At 35.8% G+C, this 22,529-nt stretch overlaps 3 protein-coding genes across 3 annotated transcripts in view; all 3 read left to right on the top strand.

The window, feature by feature from the left end:
• LOC100175212 overlaps nucleotides 1-22,529 on the top strand; it is a gene marked incomplete at its 3' end in the record, with an annotated part of 276,802 nt that overhangs the window by 35,070 nt on the left and 219,203 nt on the right. The window lies entirely within an intron of this gene.
• Nucleotides 1,081-9,058, top strand: LOC100184437 (serine O-succinyltransferase). Its single transcript, XM_002127125.4, has 9 exons — nucleotides 1,081-1,354; nucleotides 2,479-2,593; nucleotides 2,739-2,837; nucleotides 2,990-3,102; nucleotides 3,546-3,666; nucleotides 4,048-4,127; nucleotides 5,211-5,541; nucleotides 7,498-7,654; nucleotides 7,878-9,058. Exons 1-9 carry the CDS (start codon nucleotides 1,083-1,085, stop codon nucleotides 8,036-8,038), a joined length of 1,449 nt encoding a protein of 482 aa, XP_002127161.1. The 5' UTR covers nucleotides 1,081-1,082; the 3' UTR covers nucleotides 8,039-9,058.
• cipc2 (Neuroendocrine convertase 2-like) overlaps nucleotides 10,743-22,529 on the top strand; it is an 18,537-nt gene continuing 6,750 nt past the window's right edge. The window contains 7 exon segments of the mRNA NM_001135026.1: nucleotides 10,743-11,087; nucleotides 14,029-14,133; nucleotides 15,239-15,352; nucleotides 15,766-15,912; nucleotides 18,788-18,864; nucleotides 20,263-20,439; nucleotides 21,285-21,372. Of these exon segments, the coding sequence (NP_001128498.1) occupies nucleotides 10,836-11,087; nucleotides 14,029-14,133; nucleotides 15,239-15,352; nucleotides 15,766-15,912; nucleotides 18,788-18,864; nucleotides 20,263-20,439; nucleotides 21,285-21,372 (960 nt within the window). The 5' untranslated portion in view covers nucleotides 10,743-10,835.

The following is a 22,529-nucleotide window of genomic DNA, read 5'->3' as shown; positions in this document are numbered from 1 at the left end:
CGGTGTTTAAGCTGGATATCTTTGGTTATACAGAACCGACTAAAACAAGTAAGGTGTCGTTGGAATTAGAAAAACACACTCTATCGATTAAAGCGAAGTACATTTGGGGTGTGTTTAGGCCCTTTAACAGCATGTGCACTGACGCTTTGTATCAGGCTCATGACACGCCTGTAACACGCACGTAACGCGTGTATTTGTTTGTCCATGTGTTCTTCATAATATGATGGGAAAGCGTCATTTGCGTAAGGATAAGTATGTCAGAAACAGAAATATATGCAAAAAAACAGCTTGTAGATCACTTTTAAAAATACAGAGCTTTTCGAAGTGTTGAATATAGTAGATTGGGTAAAATGGATGCCTATATATTTTCATTCTCCTTTAACGTCCCGGGTACCTTTTACTTGTTCATATAACCTTGTCCTCGGCGACTGTGAAGGAGCGTTTTTAATAATATAATAAAACAAGATTGGTAGTCATTGGATTTTATGTGCTAACGGTTTACATCTTGTTCTAGTACTGTTTATTCTCTAAAGCTGTTAGCGTTATCGCAGTATAGGCTACGGTTATCGTAAATTGGTTGATACAATAAAACTACATCTGCGTCATTGCAGACCAAGCAACGTCATCGTGACTTGCACAAAATAGCATATTTTACCCGAGTCAGAAAGCTATGTTGTTGTGTGGTTACTAGAATAGAACTGCAGTACCAAAAGACAGGTTAACTCGTTTTTCACCTGATACGCCAGAGATAAAAAGTTTGGCGAGAAGAAAGAGTAAAAGGAAACAAAATGTTTATATTAACAACCTTTTCGGAGAACCTCGCCAGTGTATGGCTTTATGCAACTGCTCGTTCGTTAGCATATATACCGCATAATTTATAATTAGAATGTAGATTTATACCAGTCTTCGTAAGGACAAGGCATTTTTGTGTCAAAAACCTGCTGTCGGTTGCGTCAGGATTGTATACCAACGACGTAATAGAACCGATAAACTTAAAGGTTTATTAAAACAAAATATGTAAACGTATACGTTTAATTAACTATTGTACCGCATTATTATGTCAACACAGACACACAAAAAACATGAGTCTTAAATCGCTGTTAAAACCAAGCGTTATAAGCAAGCTGTTTGAGCCTGTTGCTGCTTCTAATGTGTTAAAAACCTCTCAAATTAAGTCTTACGTCCACACAACACCCAAAGAGCAAGGTAAAGTTGTCGAAAAATTCGTGGACGAAATTACGTCTGTTACTAAAATGTCGGAAGCGGATTATAAAGTTCTAAAACAAGTTAAAACCCCTCCAAAAGAAGTGGAATTTCGAGGCAGCAATTTTAACTTTCCTTGCCTTAACAGGAGGTAAAGTAAATTTACTTTTCTCTCATGTAAGTGGCATGCTATTCTTTACAAAGGATATGTACAACCTGTATTATGCAAGGCAGGTTTTGTTGTAAAATGGGTTTTATATAAGCTCTATTATTTATCATTGTGTATGGTGTAACATTGAAACTGTTTTCTTAAATAGTCTATTTTTGACTAGGGTAATACTGCTGCTAGTGACCAGTGAAAATTTTGGTTTCAAAATGTTCCTTACATCTCCCTGATACCCGCTGTATATTTTTTTTCAAAAAACTTGGCTGTTCGTGCTGAAAATTAACTTTAAAAATGCACGAAAACGTGCTTCGGCACCGTAATTCACCTGACTTGTGTAAAGTTAATGATTTATTACATCACGATAGCGATATGTTACGTCACAGTAGTGACATATTATGTACGTTACAGAACGTTATAATCTTGTTTTTCACACTGTTTTATGCTAGGGAAAACCCCAAGCCCTAACCCTTAACCCGACCATAATCCCTACCATGTCCCTACTTTTAACCCCTAACCCTTGAATCTAAAAAAACCTAACAAATTACATAATCTGTAACGTATAAATTGAAGGTGGTAATACGCATTCTATGACATAATTATCTAACCTTTGACGGCTCGTGTAAAAAATACAGTGACGCAGCACGATTTCGCGCATTTTCAAAGTTAGTTTTCGATACGAATGCCTGAGTTGTTTAAAAAAAATTGTACAGCGAGTATCAGGGAGACGTAAGGAACATTTTGAGACCAAAATTTTTACTGGTCACCAGCGGCAGTAATATCTTTGACTAGACCTATAAATATTTATTTAAGAATATTTAAATAGCCTACAACATGAAAATGTTATTGTTTTTTACCAAAATTCTTCATTATTACCTAAAATATATATATATTAATATATATGGCCTAACTACTTCGTCATTTTTACCCAACAAAACCAAGACAGAATTCATTTTGACCCCGTTTGTGTATGGTATGGTTATTTAAATTTACTTAGCCCTACTGAAATAAAGTTATGACTTAGCAGAAAACAGCTTTAGTGTAAATATTTGTTCCTGTGACCTACTTTTACTGTGTGCATAAAGTCCAAGTTTCAAATTTTATTTTCACAGATTTTTAGATGGACCCGAACCTACATACCATAAGATTGAGGGTGGTTACAAAACATATCATCATAAACAGCCTTTTCATTTTTATTATAATGATGGCGTCCTGCCAGAAATTGAGGTACACGATCAACCTAGTAATGCTTTTAAATTTAGTTATAACCATTTTGGGCACAAGGTGTATGAAACAGAACACCCATGTTGTAAGGACTCTCATTGCCACACTGCGCAAGGATATATAAAATTTAAATCGTTTACATTCTCAGGTTGCATACGAAACATGGGGAAATTTAAACAGCAATGCCACAAATGCTATTCTGCTTTACACTGGTCTATCTGCAAGTTCACACGCTGCCAGTCAAGAGGTGAGGGATCCTATGGGTCATATAGGTGCATACACATCTAAACAAACGAGCAATTAGTTGCATAACACTCCACAAAATTCATCTGTCATTGTTTGCATATCCTGTATGCCATGTCAACCTACTACTAATTAAACTAACATTGTTTGTCATAGGACAACATGAAGCCTGGTTGGTGGGAGAAATTCATTGGACCAGGACGGCCTTTGGACACAAATAAGTTCTATGTGATATGTGCCAATCAGCTGGGTGGATGCTATGGGACAACGTAAGAACTTTTGTGGGGATTTAATAAATTTATGCAACGTACCCATGAGCGTACAGTAAGGAGTACTGGGGAGTCCTCGGGAGTATGTGTTTTCCACCCAAAACAGTTTTCACCCTGCTGTTGGGTGTCTGTACAAAATAGGAAAACCACATTTTAGTGTTGAATGGTGGTCACTAAAAGTCAACATTACAAATTAGGCAATTAAAAAGCACAGGTTACTGTTTTAACTGGTAGAATGATGGTGTTTCATAATAGCACTGCCTTATTGTTTAAGGCTGAATATTGCAACTGCCTAGTTGTATATGTAAACCAGCACTTTCCAGATTTCAATAGCACTAGTTAATAGTTATCACATCTCAGATACCATGGAATGCCGCATCATGGGACCCATGTAAAATAAATTTCACTAACGTTAGGAATTTTCTTCTCTTTGTGTCTTACAGAGGCCCTTCATCCAAAAACCCCCTAAATGGAGAATATTACGGCACCCATTTTCCCATGGTTAGCATTAAAGACATGGTGGAAAGCCAGATGCATTTATTAACCCATCTTGGAATTGACAAGGTATGGTATGCTATATTAATGTTTATGTTGTAATAATATGCATTTGTCTAATAGTCCCATAAGCACTACTATCACTTGCGGGAATGTGTCAGTGTCCCTAGGCTTGGGCAATACTGCAAGCTGCAATTATTTCAACCTAGTGTAATTTAAAGTTGTAGATTTCATGGTAACTTTTATGGAACTACTGAATCTATGGCTCAGCGGTTAAGCACTTGCTTCGTAATCGAAAGTTACTTCTGACATCGATACACATACTGATAGCCATAGGTGATCTGTCCTTGTGAAAGACATTTGCTCCAACCCAGTGGCCACTAGTTTGTGGTTGTGGCACATTATGGAAACAGAATGGTCCAACTCAACTTTAAAAAAAAAACTTTTAAGGTTTATGCAGCAGTTGGTTCATCACTTGGTGGAATGTGTTCGATTGCAATGTCAAGTCTTTACCCTGATAAAGTAGCAAGGTTAGAAATCTTTGTGTTTAAAGTTTTCGGGTGGTATGCAAAAAGTATTCTTGAGTTTCTGCTTGAATATATGGATTAGCTAAATGCAGAACAAGCGGAAAACTTAAAGGGTATGCGGAAACTCGGAAAGTATAATGAGTGATTCTCTGCTAATCTATGTTTATCTTTTCTGTGTTTGTGACATAACAATGGACGAGAAAAATTACTCGACGAAGAAGGCAATTCTCAGTAAAATGGTGACAAAATGTTTAATAAAAGCCAAATTGAATTTCTTATTGTTTTTATACCTTAAACAGAATGGTATTCAATATAAACAGTATAAAAAGTACAGAGAGTGTGGCAGCAAGTCGGAGGAAGCGATTATCGAACTTCTGCAATCCGAAGCGCATTTTTCTAAAAGAGCCCAGGCTTCGATAAAACCTATAAAAATGATCCATGCAATCTATTTGACTTGGATTTGCAGATATCAATCTTATTATAAGATTCTTATGTCGCGTTACCAACTCTGAAAACTACCAATTTGCCACACCGCGACTTGCCAGACATTTAAACGGCTGATTTCGCTGTTTAAGTTTTGACGATAATCGATAATCAACTTTGATTATACTCTCTGCATAGGCTACCGCTTAAATCTGACAATGATATTTGATCTATTATGATCAACAGTGCTTACACTTTCTGCATACCACCCTTAGATTTATCTTTATTTAAGAGCTGACAACTTGACAGCATGTGTTGGGTGTATCGTGTATGTATATGACTTTTATTTTAAATATTTCCCAGTTTTTACTGAGAGTGTGTTTTAGAGACTGTCATTTTGCTGTTAATTCGATCTTTACGACTGTATTTGAAGAGATTATTAGAAGTAGAAGTTATGTTATATGTTCATATTCATGATACACTGCTTTAATTTATATATTTCTGTAAATTTTTGTAAATTGTCCTAATCACTGTGGTAAGAAGCGGATGTATAAGGAGAGAAAGATGTAATTGCAGATAAATCTTAGATATTTTAAGGCAACAATTTCTGTCAATTGGCAAATGAAAATATTTATACATTTCCATATATGAAATCTTTTCCAGGGTCATTTCAATCTCTGGTTGTGCGAAAACCCATCCCACGTCTATCGCATTGCGGTATCTGCAACGTCGGTGTATTATGGAGGATCCAGACTGGAAAGTGGGACATTATTATGAGGGTGAGTACCCACTTAAGGGGATGAAACTGGCAAGAGAAATCGCAACCATGACGTATAGAAGTGGGTTGGAGTGGGAGAAAAGGTTTGGGAGGTTAAGGTTGCCAGGGGAAGAGCCTTCTTTGTGCCATAACTTTGAGATTGAGCAATACATTGAGTACCAGGGGCTACAGTTTGCAACCAAGTACGATCCGAACTCATTGCTTTATATATCAAAGGTGGGTGAATGCTTTTTTTAAATTTTTACCCTCAAGCTTTATTAATCTTTAATCTGATAGATTACTCTTTTTACACTTAGATATATTACTTTTGCATTAAAGAGGGGTATTAGTCATATGGGTATGTATAGTTGCATAAAAATTTATTTTTTATTCAGTTTACTGAAAATCATCCTATGTTTTATATTTCACGACTTTTCAAGCAAAGAATTGAAAACAAAAATAGTTATTACAGTTTTTACAGTAAAGCTATTTTGCAATAAAAAAATGTTCAATTGTAACTAATAAAAGGCCAGTTTCCTGTTAGACTTCATTATAAAAATTTATGTGTACTGTGTTATGACCCGAATTGTATTATAAATGTTAGGCATTGTTTTTTTTTGTTTTTTTTGACTACAGTTGATTGTTTATTTATAAATATAATGAAAGCAATATTATTCAAAAAGAATAGGAATTACATCTGCACTTATTTGATCTTCCACCAATTTTTCATTGGGAAATCCCCACTTCATTAATGTTGGTACACCATTAAGCTTAAGTTTGTCATTGGTTCGGAATGGATTGGATTTATCCTTTCAAAAAGCCCTCCCCCTAACAGAACAGTACACAAACACGAAAGAATCATCGTCTTTAATCAATTCCAAACTTTTACGAACAATCGGTTCACTAGTTACACAATCCGGGCACCAACTTTTATTTCTTTCATGATTGTTAAAGGTGTAGTCTGTCAAATATATTAAAAATTGCTGCAAATGCGACCGACCACTCGACAAACGTGTTATCAGGGATGTTAGGCATTGTAAAAGCAGTCCACTGTAACAAATTTGTTGTTTCTATGTTAGGTATATATATTTTTTCTTATGTCTGATTACAAAAATAGAGGTCAATTTAGTACTATGTCAGTATGTCACTTATTTTATTGGGGGTATATTAGGTAGGTATGCTAGATAATCCAAAGTAAAAGAACAAAAAAACATTTATGTTTATTGTGTCAGCTATACTCGGCTATATTCATGAAATTTTAGTGGAAAACAAACCATGGTTGTTTGTTTGCTGCTTAAATAGTTCATTCGCACTATATTTTTATTCTCTCGTACTTTTATGAAATGCTTCTGTAGCCTAAATATAGAATCCAAAAAAATGTCAGAAAAGGCCAAGGCAGGTCATGTTATGCTGACGTAGCAAAAAAGGGTGAAATACCGTAATATAAGAAATACTATGCAGGAGATTTTGTTCAACCTTTGAGAAGACACAGTTGTTTCAGCTGTGCCTTCTCGAAGAGGAGGGGGGGGGCTTGATCTTAAAAATCAAAAATAAAATTTGAATTCCCTTTAGTATTTTAGAAACTAGAAACGATCAAAGTTGAGTGAAGTTTTTTCTAATGGGAAATCCTATGCATTGTTGAAACGGCCAATTTTTTTTATTCCAGCGGGGTTTTTATTAAGCAATTTTTTTGAGAAGCCTTATTGTTTTGGCAAACTTTAATAGTGCCTTTAGGTTACATTTGAGCATCTCTATCAAGATACAAATTTTTATTTTTTATTGGTAGCCTATGCCCCTTTGTGCACACTTGTGGTGATTGCCTTAAAACACTAAAAGTAAATCTTCAAATCAGTCCTATTTACTTTTAAGGACAAACGCCCAATTTAAACAGAAAAAAACAAACATTTTACATAGAAAAAAAACTATTTTCATTATTTGATTTGACTAGTTACATTTTCATTTTTTTGGCATTGAGTGTGATAACAGAATATTACAATGGAAACACAATACTGCAAACAAGTGAACCAATTTTTATATATAACAATATTTACAGAATCCCACCCACCATAATAACTTTTTGCACCATCATCAACAGTTTCTACCTTATGTAATACTTTGTTGAAACTTTACCAATTTCTATTTCATGTGGATCATATTTACTATACACAGTCTAATATGAAATTCTCGTTCCAGGCTATGGATTTATTTGATATCAATGAGTTTTACGAAGATGAGGAGAGCAGCGGACTTTCCCGCATTAAATGTCCAACGCTTGTAATGGGAGTAACCACTGATCTATTGTTCCCTGTTAAACAACAAAGGGATTTAGCACAGGGCCTTAAAAGATCAGGTTTGAACTTATAGTGCTTTGCTCTGTTTATTATTATTACTTTTATCAACTGTTAATGCCAGATTTTTTTTAAAACAGCAGTTATTGTATATATATTCTTGTTTACTACCAAATGAGAGAATTTAAGCGAATGAAACTATGGATCATCTTACTTCAACCTACCATGCAATAAATAATCATTTGCACTACTAAATTTTAAACACATGTGTTTATTGATTAACAGGTAACAGCAGCGTGACTTATTACGAGTTAAATTCAATTTATGGCCACGACACTTTCCTACTTGACTTAAACAGCGTGGGAACAGCAGTCAAAGGGTTTCTTGAAACACAAATGTCGGTTAATGGTAACCTATCTAAAAGTGATGACTCCATTATATTGTAAGGATCCCATTATATTGACATTATAGCTGCTACAGTGGGTTGTTATTGCGTTGTAGGCAATTGTATTATTGGCGGTGTAGTCTTAGAATATTTCTCGTTTAAATCAAATGAAATTATGTAATTTAAGGTTTAGGTTACTGTTGTGTTACTTTATTTTTTCTTAGTTATGCAGTAGCAAATAAGATTGGTTGTTAAACCTTTAACTAACCCATGGAATGTTGTTTTCAAAGACCTCAATTTATTTTATAGTAATGAATAAAATTCGGATTCTTATTTTACAACAATATAACACCTGAAACAAAATTCTCTAATTAAGTGCTTCTCAACCTTTGGTTTGTGACCCAAAAAAGGGGTCACAGTTTAGTGACTATGGTAGTTCATAAGGCATTTGACTGTGTTTGTAAAAGTTAAACTTTTTTGTTGAATGCTTAAAAAAAGTTGTGAGAAATGTAGATTTAGAATTTGGGTTGTCATTTTGCTGTTAATTTATGTTTTATTTTTTGGTTACAGCTAAATCGTTGAGAAGCACCATAAAAAATATTGTTGTTAAGCCTTATGCCCGATTCTGTATGTTTTGTTATGCCCTTTAGCATTATCATTTTTTTCATAAATGCATTTACTAACACGCCTGAATACGTCAATTTTGCAATAATATTATCTTTCCTATACTTTTGTTTATAATTTCCTTTTTGTTTTCAGTGTGTTCAATACCAACAATCTTTTTTACAATAGTTTAGTTTGGCCAAAATAACAACTTTTATGCAATAACTTAAGCCAAATATGATATAAATGAACCGACGTCGATATATACATGACCAAACGTTTTATACCGCCCTCTTCTGACCGACTGTAAGCATATATTACTACCGCTAATCGGCGCTAACGGTTGCGCTTAAAATTATTCTGTTTTTTTAACCTGCTATTTGTTTACGCATTTTGATTTACAATCGTGCATTTCAGTATTTCATTATTAGGTCATACACGCGTAAGTAACACCACGATATTAAATCTTTAAAATAGACTTGTTCCTCGTTTTGCAAAAAAACGCCTGGCAGTACAAGGATATAACGCTGACTACTCCTAAGGTATCACTGGTTTTCAGCAAAGTTCTATCTGTGTCTTGATCAATGACACATACACCTACAATAGTTTTAACCTACTAAAGGTAATTAAAAGTCGATAGAATAGGAAAGTGAAGGATTAGGGCTAGGGGTTACTGGCTAAGAGGTAAAAACTATAGTACTGTGAGGAAAGATGGATACCATGATCACGTAATATTGCATAATCGTGCTTTTAAAAATCAACAAAGCTGTTTCATAATCTTGAGAATGCGGTTATTTTTGTGTAAATATTTTTGACTTATTACCATATGTGGCGATAAAGAAAAAAACATACACTGTCTTATGCGTACCTATAGCCTACTATGAAGTTAAAGGAGCTGTCGATATGGATTAAGAACAGTCGGGTCATAACTGGCGTTAAATAAATCCAATATAGTAGGTTAAGGTAAGATGGAATTCATATAATCGTGGCTCTAAAGAGCGCTGGTAATTGTTAAATACACGATTTAAAAAATATGGGATTTGGGTGCTAACTGTATTCCATCTTGCCACAAAGTACTATAAATGTAGCGAAGATAGATCTCTGTTTGTGTATTATCACACACATGAATGTATTCTAAACACATTCGATAGGCCACGGTGCAAACATCTTATACATCTGTGCCAGATAATCAATAGTGTTTTAAATTCCCTATCCTATCGAACGTATTCTAATCCTTTTTTGATTGTCATTTTACGTCACAATACCAGCAACGACAGGCCGTCACGCATGGCTAGTTTTTGTGTATGAATAATACATAAGCGGGCAGGGACGTAATTAAGCTTACCGGAGCAACACTGATATTGTGAAACGTACGCGGTAGGGCAGAAAAGAATAAGAAAAGTTTTATCGGATATCTTATAGAAGGTATATCTCAATGTGTTTATAATTGGGAAAGCGGTAAGCGAAAATTGTTCGATAAAAGGGTACGGTATAGGAATTGGATTGTAAGACAATGTCGCACGTGTATGTATTGGATAGTAAATACTGTAACAGCTGGTACTATAATGTATTACAGTCGCACATAGAACGGTATATCTGGAATATCTTTATAATTACGAACGTGGCATATGTTAGGGGTATAACAGCGCAAGAAGTGTCACGTGAAAGGCGTTTTATTTAACTGATAAAAAAATGTAAAAGGTTTAGGCTGCAAATATTGTAATAGTGTTACTGCGCCAGCTGACATAATGTATTACAGTTGTAGAATTGTATCAGTTATTAGATATAAAAGGGGCGTATTTATCGTTAACCGCAGTAAAAAGGGCGAAGCTTTACGGATCAATTATGTTTACTCGGAAGCTTAGATATAGAATTTCTACGTCATAATATTGACGTCATTGGAAAATACTGAGAGGAAATGGATTTTTTTCTGCGGTTATTTATCGATTAGGTACAGCGTACGTAAGACGGCCCAAGATATGCGATGGTTATTTATAAATTCTCACAGAGAAGAGCTTGTATAACCTGGTGTATCACTCTTAGGGTGAAGCGACGGTTAGAACGAACATCGGTTAGAACCTAGGTCGACTGTCGTAAGTTAAAAGGGTATTAGGTGCGCAGTTTTATACATTTCCGTTTACAAATAAATTCATTATCTTACAGGGACGTTAACGGTTAAGCTGTTTTATTGTAATTTAAATTAATTAAAAACACGGTGAAAAAACGAAGAATTCTTAAAGCAGCATTTTATTTGAATGGCAGACAACTGCTATGCCGGCCAAACTCGGTCGTTTTCGAGGGCGCTGTCTTATATACTGCTCCTAACGCTAATGAGCTGGGACACCGACTTGGCTGGGATTCGAACCGGTTCTTTATTGGTTTCGGCGGCAAAGAAACGAGTTTATACGAACGACTTTCTGGTCACAATCAAATCAGCTGAACCAAGTTCGAACCATGACCATGCAGACTGGTTAGCAGCAAGACATGGGTTTGAAAACCGAGGCATGGTAAGTAATGTGTTCGTCCGAGTCCATCAAAAAACACGAGGTTAAGTCTAGCCAGGTGCAAGTAGAGGCTATATAGTAGGGATTAGGGGTTTAAACGGTAAATGGGTATAAAATATACTTAAAAATGGCGACCATTTTGTAAACATCGCCCGTGTGGCACAATAGATTTAAAACGGCAAACGCGGGTTGTAACATGTCATCCAGTATTATGCAATACACTAACGACCGACCCATTATTACAGTGAAAATACATTGTGCATAGCATTGTCATTGTAATAAGACCCAATCTTGCAGCAAAGTTTCGTAAACTTGCGAAATATACTGCACGCTGTAAAATTTTATAAACCCAGCTATATGATTGGTGTGTTTGCATAATAGGCGTTTAGACTTTCTTGAGATTTACTCAGTAAACAAAGCAATGAGCACTCGTATAATACAAACAGGTTATATTGGGTGGCTTGTATGTAAGGCAATACCTTTGACATATAATACGCCATGAATTTGAACAATTCTAACATTAAATTCATTGACTACTTGAAATGCACAATTCATTGACTACTTGAAAATGTACAACCGTTACTAAACATTGTTAATTTGACCTTTTGAACCTAGTGTTTCGGGAAAGGGGACCATTTGCACATAATATGCCCCATTTGCTAATTTTACACAATGGACAACGCTCTTTTGAAGTCGTAAAAATACGGTTATATAGTACGGTGGGGAAAGATGGAACACCTTTTCATTTTATTTTCTCGTTCTACTTAGTAGTACAAAGAACACTCCAAGGATTATAAATCTCTATAGACATTTGGTAATTGTTTAAACACGGTCATGCAGGATATTTGGATAATATGCGCTAAAGCTGTCCTATCTTCCCCCAACCGACTATAATATTATTCGTTGTTTATTACCAAATGGGACGAAAAAAAGGAAATGAAAACATAGTTTATCTTACCCCCACCCACTCTATCACTGTTTTTTTTAAATGTGTACACAATTATACACATGATATATAGTAGGGTGGGGGAAGATGGGACACCTTTTCAATATATTTTCTCGTCCTATTTGGTAGTAAACAAAGAACATTCAAAGAATTATGAAACCGTATCCTCACGACTCCCATAGACCGTTATTATGTGTGTTTCTTGCTTCTGCGTGCAGATAACCATAAACATTATTCTAATATGTAAAGCAGAGATTTAACATCACGAAATTCGACACCTAAATGGTCGTTATTAAAAAAGAGGGCACCGCAATCTATTGACGTATATACATATACACTGCATTACTGCGTCATTTCTGCTAACACCGTACTCCAATATGTAATTTTAAATGTTTTGAACATATTTCCATTTTTTTGTTACATTAAATTACGAAAATAAGCATACGTCATGGTTGTATGTTAGACATAAACGAATCGATTGTGGTCACGAACGCCATATGTTATGATGGAGAAAACCGGGCTAAATGAGCAGGTACGAACTATACCGTGATTTATAAAGCGTACTTCCTCTTTAAAATTCCAATTAGTATGCTGCTATTACTACAATACATAATGGATGCCTGATCTTTCCGCATGAAATACGCAATAAAGGGCAGTATAATGTTTATTAAGCCAAAACAATATGCAAATGAAAAGATCCCCAAAATGATATAGGCGCAATTAGGTATAGGTTCTTTATACATGTTGAAAATACCAGCCTTGTAATAATGGCTGACCACAGTCTAACTGCGATCAACAACTGATGTGAATGTTTAAATATTTATAAAGATTGATTTTATCCTGCAGGCCAACCTGTGGTCTCTAATGCGTAATTGCTTGCTTCGTTGTCGAAAACGTTGTATGCAGATGTGCTGTTTACACGGCGGTGCTAACACTGATCGGCGTAGGTGTCCTTATAGGCAAGACACTTAAAAAACATTGCTGCAACCTATAGTGGTCACTAATGAAATGGGTTGTCCAAATTATAAGCCCTATCAAAAACAAAAATCATACACAAAGTTGAAAAGTGTTGTCACTCGTAAGCACACGAGGATAAAAAATGGTGCAAAAATATATACGTCTGATCGAGTGCGATGAGGTGTCCTGTCGCACAAAGGACTTAATGGGCTTTCTGGATGTGATGCGAGCAACAAACTAACAGTGAAATAAAATCAAGAATTGTATGTCTTGTACTATATTTTTAGTATAAGTGACATGAAGCCTGTGTACCAAATAAAAATGGTATACGCAAGCAAAAGAACTACTTTTAATTCAACAAATTTATTTTGCTATTTGCGATGAAGAGACGGTTTTGTGGCTTTTCTGCTTAACGCATTTTGTGCCTCTATATTATACTTTGTCCAAACTGTTTAAAACAAAACACACAGTAGATTGTATGTATGTTCATATTCTATTTGATTAAATGACCGACGCTGCTATACAGGCGACTTATATCTCCTTTGTTGTATAATTTACTGAACAATATATCTCCTTTGTTGTATAATTTGCTGGACTTGAATATGTGTGTTTCGCTTTTCGTAGCACCGGATTCTGACTGTATTTCATTACAAAATAGACCGTTGTCATTTGTTTAAAACATGATCGGGATATTGGGTAGTATGTGCTAAAGGCGTCCCAACCTACCCCACAGTAATATACCTATAATATCCAAACTTTTCTAATTGGAAAAGCAAGTTTAGTCGTAGCTCATACGCCAATTTGTCGTTTTCATGAAACACACATTGAAACTTAAAATGGGCACGTTTAAGTATTAGCTCGATGGCGTAAGAGAGATTAATATACTTGCAAAATCACTTTTTATTATACAGCTAAACAAAAAATGCCACAAAAATACGTTTCTAGCTGGAGATTAATACATAAATTTACGCCAATGTAACCACACTATAGGTCGCGAGTGTTCATCAGATTTTCCCCAATAAATCGATATAATTATAACAGGTCGTCGGGGACGAAGGACTTTACCATTTCAGACACCGAACCTTGGACTCGGCTTCGGAAAGCCCGAGTCTTCGGTACATATGGAACTTACGCCTATCTCCAAAGGTATATATATTTAAATGCATAAAACACATAATTTTTTAAGACAAACATTACAGCCCATACGTAAGATACGATTTTCAATTCTTACATTACTGAAGATGTTTTTGTTTAACTGAAATGTTTGAAATGGAAATACATAAGGGCTGTTTATGTTTGTATTAAACCTAATCGTGATATATTAAACATTGTGATACTGCTTCGTCTATGCACTTTTTCAATGTTGTTGCTATCAGGCATAATTTAGGTAAATAGCTCTATATAGTAATACATAGGTAAATGCCTCGCCAAGCAGACGAAACGAATATTCGCAAACTCTAAGTGTATGACGATTTTAAGGTGACACCACGAACTAGTACATTCGTACTTTTATTAATTGACAACACTGAATATAATAAAACACACAAGGAGTGTTTCAGCTTTTTACGCACCGATTACAATTTTACCAATTCGAAAACACGCATGTTAAAAGAGGCAGTTTAAAAACTTTAGTTAATTTTGGTTAATAAGTGTATTTATTACTTTGAATACACGTAAATACCACGAAAAAAGTGTACGTTTTGAAAGTCAAGTTTAAACAGTTTTTTCTTGTCCAACTGCTATAATTGTTAACATGTTGCCCACACTCTATAGACTAAAGTATGACGTTGTATGAAAAAAATATGCATATAAACGTAAAAACAGAAAAGTGATATAGTAGGATGGGGGAAGACGGGACACATTTTGTTTTATTTTCTTGATCAGGATATTTGGATATTATGTGCTGAAGATGTCACGTCTTTCCCCACCCTACTATAATAACTTTAAAAGTATATTTTAGCCACAAATTGGTTATTATTATTCTATAATTCGCACAAGCCATACTTTTTATAAATTGTTGAATTAATAAAATGTAAAGGTTGAGAACAAAAAGGCACGAGACAATTTTTTACATCAGTCGTTCCTATCATACTCCATGGCCTAATAAAGATATCTTTAGTAGGCTATGCATACTCTTATCTTCACGCAAATTTCTGGTGACGTAGTCAGGAACAAAATTGATTTTAATTATTTATTCAATTGGCACGCCGACATTTCCAAACCATCGATGTAATCATATATGCTTTGTCAGGTACAAAAAGTGCGACAGTTGGAGGGATATGGAAGACTTAAACGTGGTCACAATAAAGTTAAAGTTGGTGCCTATCAAGGGCTTGACCCGTTATACCCCTACCAATGGTATATTGTAAGTATTGCTTGTTTCTCACCAGTGGTTTTTAACTTGGATTTCACGAAAGTTAACCCGATTTTCTTATTATTTATGTCAAGGTTTATATTTATTAATTTTTAAATGAGTATACGGAGATTTGTATGTAAGAAGAGTTCGGTTTAAATTGGAAACCCGGTTATGTGTTCACGTCCCTATACATTAACCGCACGTTGGTAACCCATCGGGGTAACGAAAAACTAGATATGGCCTAAATCCGAAGTCCCCTGGTGTGTCTCACCTATTTAAAACAAAACGTATAATGAATACGTCAACAAACGCGGCATAAGACATTTGAGTATAGTCTAAATAAGACATGTGTTCTAGTCTAGTAGATTCATGATAATCTATACATGATTTGGAAGTAGCAATGGCACTGATATATTTTTCAGAATAACACTGCACAAGCCGGTGGAAAACCCGGTTTAGATTTAAACGTACAAGCTGCATGGAACATGGGGTACACGGGCAAGGGGGTGACTGTTGCTATAATGGACGATGGGTTAGACTATTTGCACCCGGACTTGCGAGACAACTATGTGAGTAATAAGGTCCAATAACATTTACATGTTTATATGTTATAATTGTGAGTAATAAAGGGAATGATGACACGGCAAGAAATTGGCGCAAGTTCAAAGTTTAAGATGCTGTTGGATTAGACTTATCAAAACAAGTTTTTTGTTTGCATTATAAACTAATAAATAAGAACCAGTTTAGTAAACGTTAAACATTTAATATGCGTAGCGGGAAAAATAGATATTAAAAAAGTTGATCTGCTATCTTTTCATTCAGTAGAAGTACAGTTTTCTGGTTTTACAAAAAAATGCCTAATAAGTGTTAAAAATTAAAAAGCGAGGATAAATACGTTCTATCTATTTATTCATATGACCATATACACCTCCAGTAAAAGAACACAACTGTACCAACGAATGTGATTAAACAACCATTAACATTATTCATTACTGAAACATAACGTGGTGGTTCTTGAGTCTAATGTATCACTTATAATAGAACTCAACCATTGGTCGGCTTCTGCGCTTCGTCTTACCCACGCTACAGTTAAGTATCTGTCCAGGAAAACAGCTCTTTCACCTTCGCTTAATTTTCCCCATTTTTTCCTTCGAACACATCGTGTATCGGCAAGGCCCATAAGCGCTTCTCGTAGCTCTAATCTCACTATGTGCCCAACACAACACAGTAATGACTTCTTGTCCTCATACGCCATAGTTACCCACGGTACTCTAGCAGCGACGGCGACTCTACTCTCGTTGCTGTGCGGCGAGCAAGCCCGGTTCATCTTCAATTCTCTGCGGACTTTCGACTTCATTGATTCGGTCGAAACTTTGGCGATAAGTCGATCCCGTATCTCAACCGGGTTGATCGTACATCTTCTACGCCTTCGTCTTCTTCCTTGCTTTGTTTTCCTTTTCTTTCGAGTCCGAAATCGATTAATTTGTTGCTCGAATAAGAAGTTAACGCTTTCCTCCCATGCCCGCTTAGAAGCAACAGCAAGCGCATGGTTTATCAAACTTATTTGAGTCCGTCCTTGAAGTTGCCAAGAGCTTTCAGTAGCGTATACATATACAAGCCCTACTAAAGCACCTTCTCTTGAATAATGATTAAACCTCATTTTCCCAGCAAATTCCGTCCCAGGTCTTTGGATTGCTGAGTTAGAGCATTCTCCGGTAGAATTCCACTTTTCTAAATAGAGATACGGCAATCCTGTGCATCGAGCATTTACATTGTTTTGAAACGAACAAGTCCTGATTCTCCGCCTCTGGTCTGACGTAATCCATACGTCATGCCACGGGTGACGTAATGCGACCTTACGGACAGTTTCATTTTGAGTTCTTGAAAATTCGAACAACTCCATTCGTTCTGAGAAGAATAAGATGAAATAACGTTGGCGTGGTATACAGCAGTTGAGTTGGCGCGCATGCCTCTCGCGTTTCCGGGTACATGTCAATGCTGTTACTATTGTGGGCGTATATATGTGTTCTTGGGAAAGACACTTGCCTAAACCTAGTAGGTACCAATTACTCAAAATGCCAAGTTACCCAAAATGTCACCCATTTGTTACAAAAAATTAAAACTTCCCCGAGAAATTACCGAGTTACCGGGAAAGTTTTCTGTTAAGCGTCTTGCCCAAGAACACTTACGCTCACAAAGGTGGCAGCAGAAAATAGAACCAAGATAAAAGAAAATGCCCCATCTGAAAATTTGAGCAGACGGCCAAACGATTAAAACTCCCAGGTCAGAAACTACTTAAAAATAAACCAAAAAGAAAAAGACAAATTTACCCAAAACATTACGAGGTCGCATAGAACTTGGAGGAAACCCGAAGACTAATTGTGACGTAACATCCCCATCTATGACGTTGAAAGTGGTCATATAACGTGTGGGGTCACGACCCTTGACCCTGACAACAGTTCGTGACATCATGGAGAGCATAACTCGGAAAGGCTCGGGTTGCGTTGCTGTTTCAACTTGATGACGTACCGCTGACGTCATCAGCAACAGGACTTGAAGTAAAAATACAGTTTGGAAAGTTTCGGATGATTTTGAGTATTTTCGTATTAGAAGTTTGCACATAGCGAAGTGGGAATAAGCATTCTTTACTAACTAGGTCCGTACTTGGTAAACGTACAGCATGATAAAACAACAGCACTGTCTTTATAAGACATTTCAAAGCATTGAATTCTGGAAAAAATCAACAATATACTGTTAGCCTTTCCTGAAATTGACGACCAAAATTTCAACATATCCTTTCAACACTTTAGCTTTCATTATAATGTTTACCACACTGTCAATATGCTGTCTTTGCATTAGCCTTTAGGAATGTGTTTGCCCCTGACTGCTGGTAACGGATGGTTGAACTGAAGCATGTGGTACCGCTAGTACTGCGAGCGTTTCCAACAGAGCGTTACTAGCTCGTTAACTGTTTTTACAAAAGGAACTTTTTCACGTTGCGGCAAGTAGACTTAGACTCATAAACAGGTGGAATCATTGATCGCTCAACTTTTATAGGAACAGAATAGACACAAGGACAAACAGTTTGCCGACGGGGTAGTTCCGACAGACCAGTGGGGGTACAACTGACTGTTCATAGGTAGAGTTGGTGTTCTAATAACGACCGACAGGCTATGTTAGATGACTTCTCATTTCAGCGAATGCCGTTGAACAAATACTCACAAAAAAAACAGCAAAAACGCCGGCGAAATATCAGAATAGATAATGTAAATAAACAGAACATAAGAGCGTTGCCTGAAGCAATTAAACAATGCATAAAGCGAATGTGCAAATCTCACGCAGACGACCGCCTCGAAACTAAAATCATGGACACTGATTAAGATTAATAGAATGCCACCTTGCATATACACGCATATCCTGACTAACGTTTTGTTTGTTTTACAGAGCCCAGAGGCCAGCTACGACTTTAGCAGCAATGATCCTTACCCTTACCCAAGATACACATTTAATTGGTTCAACAGGTAAAATGAAACGAAATAAACACACAAATAAACACCAGTATTTTTATGCGTGGTAAATAAGTATTTTTCAGTTTTTAAGAAAATGAAAAAACGTAATTTTAAAGGCACTTATTTTTAATATTTCTAGTTTTCAAGAAAAAAATTAAATGTACCAGTTTTTAAAATACTTATTAAATAAGCTATGCGGTGAATAACCTTACGTGTATAGCATCTATCATAATAAACAGTCAGTTTAAATCCTAAACGTCGAAACACGATACGTTTTTGTGGCAATTACAGAGGTTTTTTAAGGCCGTTGAACTAAAATTTGTCACTGAGTAACAACTGAAGATTAAAATCGCACAAATTATTCATTTTGGGTGCCTGGTGCCTATCGAGTAGAATCAATCACTCAATATATATAAGTAACGAGGGAGAGTTATACCGTGTGTGGCAGTGCATCACAACTTTGTCTAATATAAGGTCCTAAGTATAGTATAACAAACAATAATATTTTTTTCATATTTTAATCGCATATAAGGACATTATAATAGGAGCTACAACGTGTTTTGCTGCAAGTTTACAAAATATCGGATTTTGAAATGATGAAAAACTTTTTTTTTGTTATACCAAACCTATATATAAATCAGATTGCTGTACGACGTAGCTGCCACTAATATGGTTGTTTGCAACAGTTTTGACAACTTACGTGCTACAACCAATAAACAACGATTTTTTTCGACTATTGTAAATCTTCCAATTGTAAATCAATTTACGTTGTTCGCCCGTCCCATAATTAAAAGGTTTAAAAGCAATTTTCGTTCCTGCTGCTTCAGCAGATCGATACCCTAATGAATTCCAATCGATAACTGTCGTTTTCGTTCGAAGGCGTATCACAGTAAAATGATATTTTCGATGTAACATGATTTGTAACACGACTGGAATTCTACCCGTTAATCAAAACGACCCGACGGCTTTGTACTGCGGTTGCCTAAACCACAAAGAAAACAAGTAACGAAATAAACAGGGCCTTGAGAATAAATGCGCAAATAAGATAAGAAATTACCGGCTTATATTTAGCCTACTGTGCGAGTTAACTGACCTGACGCGTATTAAATATTAAACAAACTTGTTGTGGCTGCGCGTCGGGTTTCTTATTTTAAGAAACCACCTTAATTTTCGTGAATTGGGATTACCATCCAACCCGGGCTCCAACCCAGTGATCACTAATGGGTTGTCCAAATTATCAACCATACATAGAAAAATAAAAAAAAACTTATAGGTGATAACGTGCTAATTGTAGGGTAAGAAGTCACTTCTGACCTTTAACATGGGTACCTTGACGTACCATTCGATATAACCTCACCCATATGGTTTCTAACACGTTTATGTCAATTAACGGTGTCTTATATTGCTCAGCCATGGAACACGATGTGCAGGTGAAGTCTCCAGCGTAGCAGACAACGGTATATGCGGGGTAGGGGTCGCATATGATTCGAAGATAGCTGGAATACGTATGTTGGACCAGCCGTTTATGACAGACGTGATTGAAGCGGCGTCGATGTCTTTTAAACCGAACTTGATCGATATTTATAGGTAAAAGCCAAGAAAATTATAATGTACGCGGTATGTCTGCCAACTCTTTATATTATGTATATACTTAACTATGCTGTTTGAGTATATAATATGCGGAACGCCAATGGTTTTTTGGTAGTAAACAAAGAATATTTATAGCGTTTATAATATCCGCGACTCCAAATTAACTTTTTTAATTGGTAAAAACAAGAATAGGAAATATATTAGACAATATGTGTGGTATCCCATCTTACTTCACAGTACAATAGAGGGAATATAACATGGCTTTTGCAGGTAAATTGTTCGCGGTGTATCTACCATTTCTTCCTATATATACTAAAATTGTTTTTAAATTTTATCGATATTTTATAAATTCTGCAAATATAAAACTATAAAAGTTTCTATATGAAAGTTTCTACAATAACTGCAATTGCAACTACCAAGAGTTTTCTTATCTGTGGATTTTAACTGATACTATTTCATTGTAGTTTTATTCATAACCTTTTGACAAGATAATATACTTGCAATAAATATTGGGTGTTTTTATTTTTAACTTTTTTACTTTGGATTAAAAACCACAATCCGCCATATCTTAGCGGTGGGCCTATGTTTGGTATCGACCGTTAGAACATAATTAACTATATTTCATAATCACAGTCGTGTGGATACGGTTCTATTTTATTTCTGTAAATATTCTTTAATTACAAAAAAATTGGACGATAGAGTAAAATGAAAACATGAAACACTTTATGTGTTAACGGTATCCATCATACCCCACCCACACTACTATAAATCTTTTTCCTTTAACAAATGAATTGCGTTACACAGTAGACTGTTTCACTTTTTATTGGATGTTTAATTCCCAGCGCATCATGGGGACCAACTGATGATGGAAAAACAGTGGACGGGCCGAGGCAACTAACGCTAAGAGCAATCGTTAATGGAGTTAATAAGGTAAGATTTAAATATAACTGAATAGGATGCCAAACATACCAAAAAGGTAAGAAGTTAAATAGTGGTGACTTCTTATTACAAAATTGACACATATACTGCAGGAAAGATTGTCATTAATATGATTTATCAACGCAAGGATAAAATATGTCAAAACTAAACCAAACCGATATTTTAATACCTCGTATTCGTTCGGTTGTTCGTGCCATATTTTATTAATAGTTGATTCTGATTTATGGCCACATTAATCATCTATTCATCTACATAGTTGGGTCGTAACTCATCTTTCTAAACTCGGGCAAACCGTTGTTTACCGCTGGCTGTAAAACGTTAAGTTATACGGTGTCCCATACAGTTGTAATTTTACTGCGGCCCTTGGTAGGTTTACTAGATATGAGTAAGTATACACTGGACAAACTATTTTAGCGAGGGTAAATATAAAATGGCGAAATAAATTATCTTTCGAAGGCTAAAACACCTGTTTAACTGACCCACTGTTTACGGCCGAACATTGATGTTCTTCTAACAAGAGAGCGTAGCTATAATGAATAGATACGTTTGTTACGACTTTATAAAGAAAGATTTAATACAAACGTATGGTAGGGTGGGGTATAGGAGCATAAGGTGGTCCATGTTTTTATTCTTATTTCTTGTTCCAATTGGGTCGTAAACAATGAATATTTACACAGTTATATAACCGTTTCCTTACGACTTTAACATAACGATGGTAATTGTTAAAAAAACGAATAGGAGGCTAAATGTTAACCGTGTCCCATTTTACCCCGCCGCAAAGTTCATAAATTAAACTGAGGTAAATGAACCAATTTCGCCACCATTATCGTCGTTGTCTAAAAGCATTAAAAAGCACTGCACACAGAATCCGTCATCGCACGAATTTACGCCTTGGTTGCGCATGTAAACAAACGGCCGAAGTCTGCTGCTGCAACAGTGACCGCAAAGAAAAATGTTACCACCAGTTTTGTTTGTTCAATTGGTTGTGTTATGTGCTATATCATGTGGTTTAACTCAAAAAGTTTTTCTTTGCTATGAATGAATGAATGTAACTTACTTTATCCTCGCGTGACCGGAAAACGACAGTCGTTATCACACGGGTTTAACACCTCGTGCCAGCTTACGAGTTGCCATGTATGTTACTTTGT

This window comes from Ciona intestinalis, unplaced genomic scaffold (assembly GCF_000224145.3).
Source record: "Ciona intestinalis unplaced genomic scaffold, KH HT000047.2, whole genome shotgun sequence".
In the NCBI taxonomy this organism is placed as follows: Eukaryota; Metazoa; Chordata; class Ascidiacea; order Phlebobranchia; family Cionidae; genus Ciona; species Ciona intestinalis.
This window is presented reverse-complemented; position numbering and strand designations above follow the sequence as displayed.

Bases quoted from the DNA above. Each gene is read 5' to 3' on its own strand.
- LOC100184437 (XM_002127125.4), top strand. From the start codon at position 1,083: ATGAGTCTTAAATCGCTGTTAAAACCAAGCGTTATAAGCAAGCTGTTT. The intron at 3,103-3,545 runs GTAAGAACTTTT...TGTGTCTTACAG, and splicing joins GGTGGATGCTATGGGACAAC to AGGCCCTTCATCCAAAAACC. The intron at 4,128-5,210 runs GTTAGAAATCTT...AATCTTTTCCAG, and splicing joins TACCCTGATAAAGTAGCAAG to GGTCATTTCAATCTCTGGTT.